The 2519-nt window shown below is 33.4% G+C and overlaps 1 protein-coding gene across 1 annotated transcript; it reads right to left on the bottom strand.

Annotated features, from left to right (window-relative positions):
• Positions 1 to 606: 606 nt before the first annotated feature.
• Positions 607 to 1366, bottom strand: LOC104772996 (transcription factor TCP16-like). Its single transcript, XM_010497547.2, has one exon. The coding sequence runs from the start codon at positions 1354 to 1356 to the stop codon at positions 760 to 762; it is 597 nt and encodes a 198-aa protein (XP_010495849.1). The 5' UTR covers positions 1357 to 1366; the 3' UTR covers positions 607 to 759.
• Positions 1367 to 2519: the final 1153 nt, after the last annotated feature.

Here is a 2519-nt window from a genome sequence, read left to right as displayed (position 1 = left end):
CCAATGAATTTATTGCCCTCATTTTTATGGATATTTACACATAATTGCTATTGAATGATTGAGGAATATTCATTTACAATTAATTAACAAAAATTAAACATTTCAATTTAAAATTTATTTAATTATTTCTATAACANATATATATATATATATATATATATATATATATATATATTTTTGGTATATATACTTGAATGATTTTTCACAATCCTAGGAAAGTTGATATTTGAAAGACCACAAAATTTTGACAAATTAAATTTTTTGTTTTAGTAGATATTAATTTGAAAGATTTAGTTTACTCAAGACTATGTTATTTTCATCTAGCAGTATTCATCAGTCAGTTTTGAGATTTTAAGAAGTTTTTAAAATACACTAGATGCTATTTTTTTCTAAGTTTTGATTTAATAAATTAACGAAATATGAAGTTAAATGTACAATCAATTGGTATCAAAGGTCGATAGCTCAATTGGTAAAGACTGTCATTCAAAATCTAGAGGTCGTTAGTTCGAATAGCACTTGGAGATAGTTTCATTGAGTAGAGTTGAAATGTTATATATGAAATAGTTTAATAATACTTATTACTCTGATTCATCTTAACCGGAAAATATGAGAATACAACCAACGGAAAAAGGCAAACTAAAACCGGACTAAGCCAAACCCTATTTCATCACTCCAAACTGAAAAACATGAAGGAAAAAGAAAAAAATGCAGACAGCAACCAAACTAAAACCAACTATAATCGAACGAAGTCTTCAATCATTACTCACTCCAAACATATCTTTTCTCATCCGCCGCCATCTCCACCTTCCCAAGCTCAAACTGTGGTTGTGGCTCTTGTTCTTGCTGCTGTTGATGGTGGATCAATGGCGGTAGCATAGCCGGCTGCGTCTGACTCGACATATCTGACACATCTTCTTTATCTTTCACCGGAAAACAAGATGAAGCCGCATGCTCTTTCATTATACTGACCGGAAAGACCATCTCATGATGAACAGTATTTACTCCTGTCCAATTATCACCATCAATGGTGTAGCTGCAGTTACCATGAATGGTGTAGTTGTTACAGTTAGAATAATAATTATGAAAATTGTTATTAGATGAGTGGATAACATCATTTGGGGTGGTGCTGACACCGTGGCCCGTGGCGGCAAAAATAGCCGGTTCAGCATTACGAAGGAGCCAACCGACGGTTTCGCCATCTGTTTGGAAGCCGAGTTCATCTGTCAAATTGAATAGCTGGGGAGCAACACTCGGTGGAAGACGGATGCGACGATCACGGCCTCCAACTTTCAGATGGCGGTCTTTTGGAGTCCTTGTTGCCTTCTCCATGTTGTTCATTTCCTTTCCCGAATCCATTTTTTTCTATGTTTTCTCTTTTGTGAATGTGTAAGTGAAAAAATATGTTTCGTTCTATTGGTTTATAAAGATGATTTAGAGAAGAAAATACAAAGTAGTCAAATATTCTGATATGTATGTATGGGAAACAATAATGGTGCAACAAACTTAAAAAATAAATAATAATTATGTTAAAGTTGTATATAGAAAGATATCTAAATGTTATATAGGAAAACCTAAATGATGGGTCCACTTAAAAAAGGGAAAATAAGATTTTATTCTGTCAGTTTTGAGAAACTAATGATACAGTTGTACAAGTGTAATATTGTTCCATTTTTATTTACTTTAAAATTAAAGTTTTGTAGACTCTGGTTTAATCCTGGTTGTATATAAAATTCTCCGGTTTAACCTGGTTGTATATAACACTCTGTAATTCCTTGATCGAACTGGTCGTTCGCATCATTATACTTGAGCTTGCAATAAAAGTCCATAATTATCACACGGTGGTCCTGTGCGTTACATGCGTGTATAGCGTAAGGTCAGAAAGATATTGTATTACTCAACATAAAGACATACGAAAGAACTTTAACTAGTACGCTAATATTGACATAAACTAGTAGAATATTCCCCCTCAATATTGTACTAGTTAATGTGAATATTGTACTAGTTAATGTCAATATTGTACTATGCTAATGTCAATATTCACGTATGCTAATGTCAATATTAACTAGTACGCTAATGTACCATTCGCTTGGATTAATAGATCATTGCTATTTGTCACTCTTTGAGATTTTTAAATGTCGTGTACTCCTATACTGGTGTCTTTCCAATCATCACAGCTAGTATATGAACAATAAATTTTTATACTTTCAGAAATTACAGAAACATGCATAAATATATAGACGAAGCGATGATGAATGTAAGGAAAATAGAAGAGATAAACAAGATGTTTTGTAGAGAGTCGTCGTCGAGTCTCTTGACCTTGAACATAGCAAAGAGTCTCAGCTCTCTGTACCCTAAACCATCGGCACTCATTAACCCCATCTCCAGAAGAAGTCGAGACAAGCTGCCTCGTCAAAAGCTCATAGGACGATGTAAGGTTACAGCCTCACGGTCTAATATTGAACCGGTAATATAGTGGAAAAAACTGGTAAGAAAATTAAAGTAAAGGAATTCATAAAAGC

This window comes from Camelina sativa, unplaced genomic scaffold (assembly GCF_000633955.1).
Source record: "Camelina sativa cultivar DH55 unplaced genomic scaffold, Cs unpScaffold00382, whole genome shotgun sequence".
Taxonomy (NCBI): domain Eukaryota; kingdom Viridiplantae; phylum Streptophyta; class Magnoliopsida; order Brassicales; family Brassicaceae; genus Camelina; species Camelina sativa.
This window is presented reverse-complemented; position numbering and strand designations above follow the sequence as displayed.

What these genes read in the sequence shown, in the direction of transcription:
- LOC104772996 (XM_010497547.2), bottom strand. Translation starts at nt 1,356, where the DNA reads ATGGATTCGGGAAAGGAAATGAACAACATGGAGAAGGCAACAAGGACT.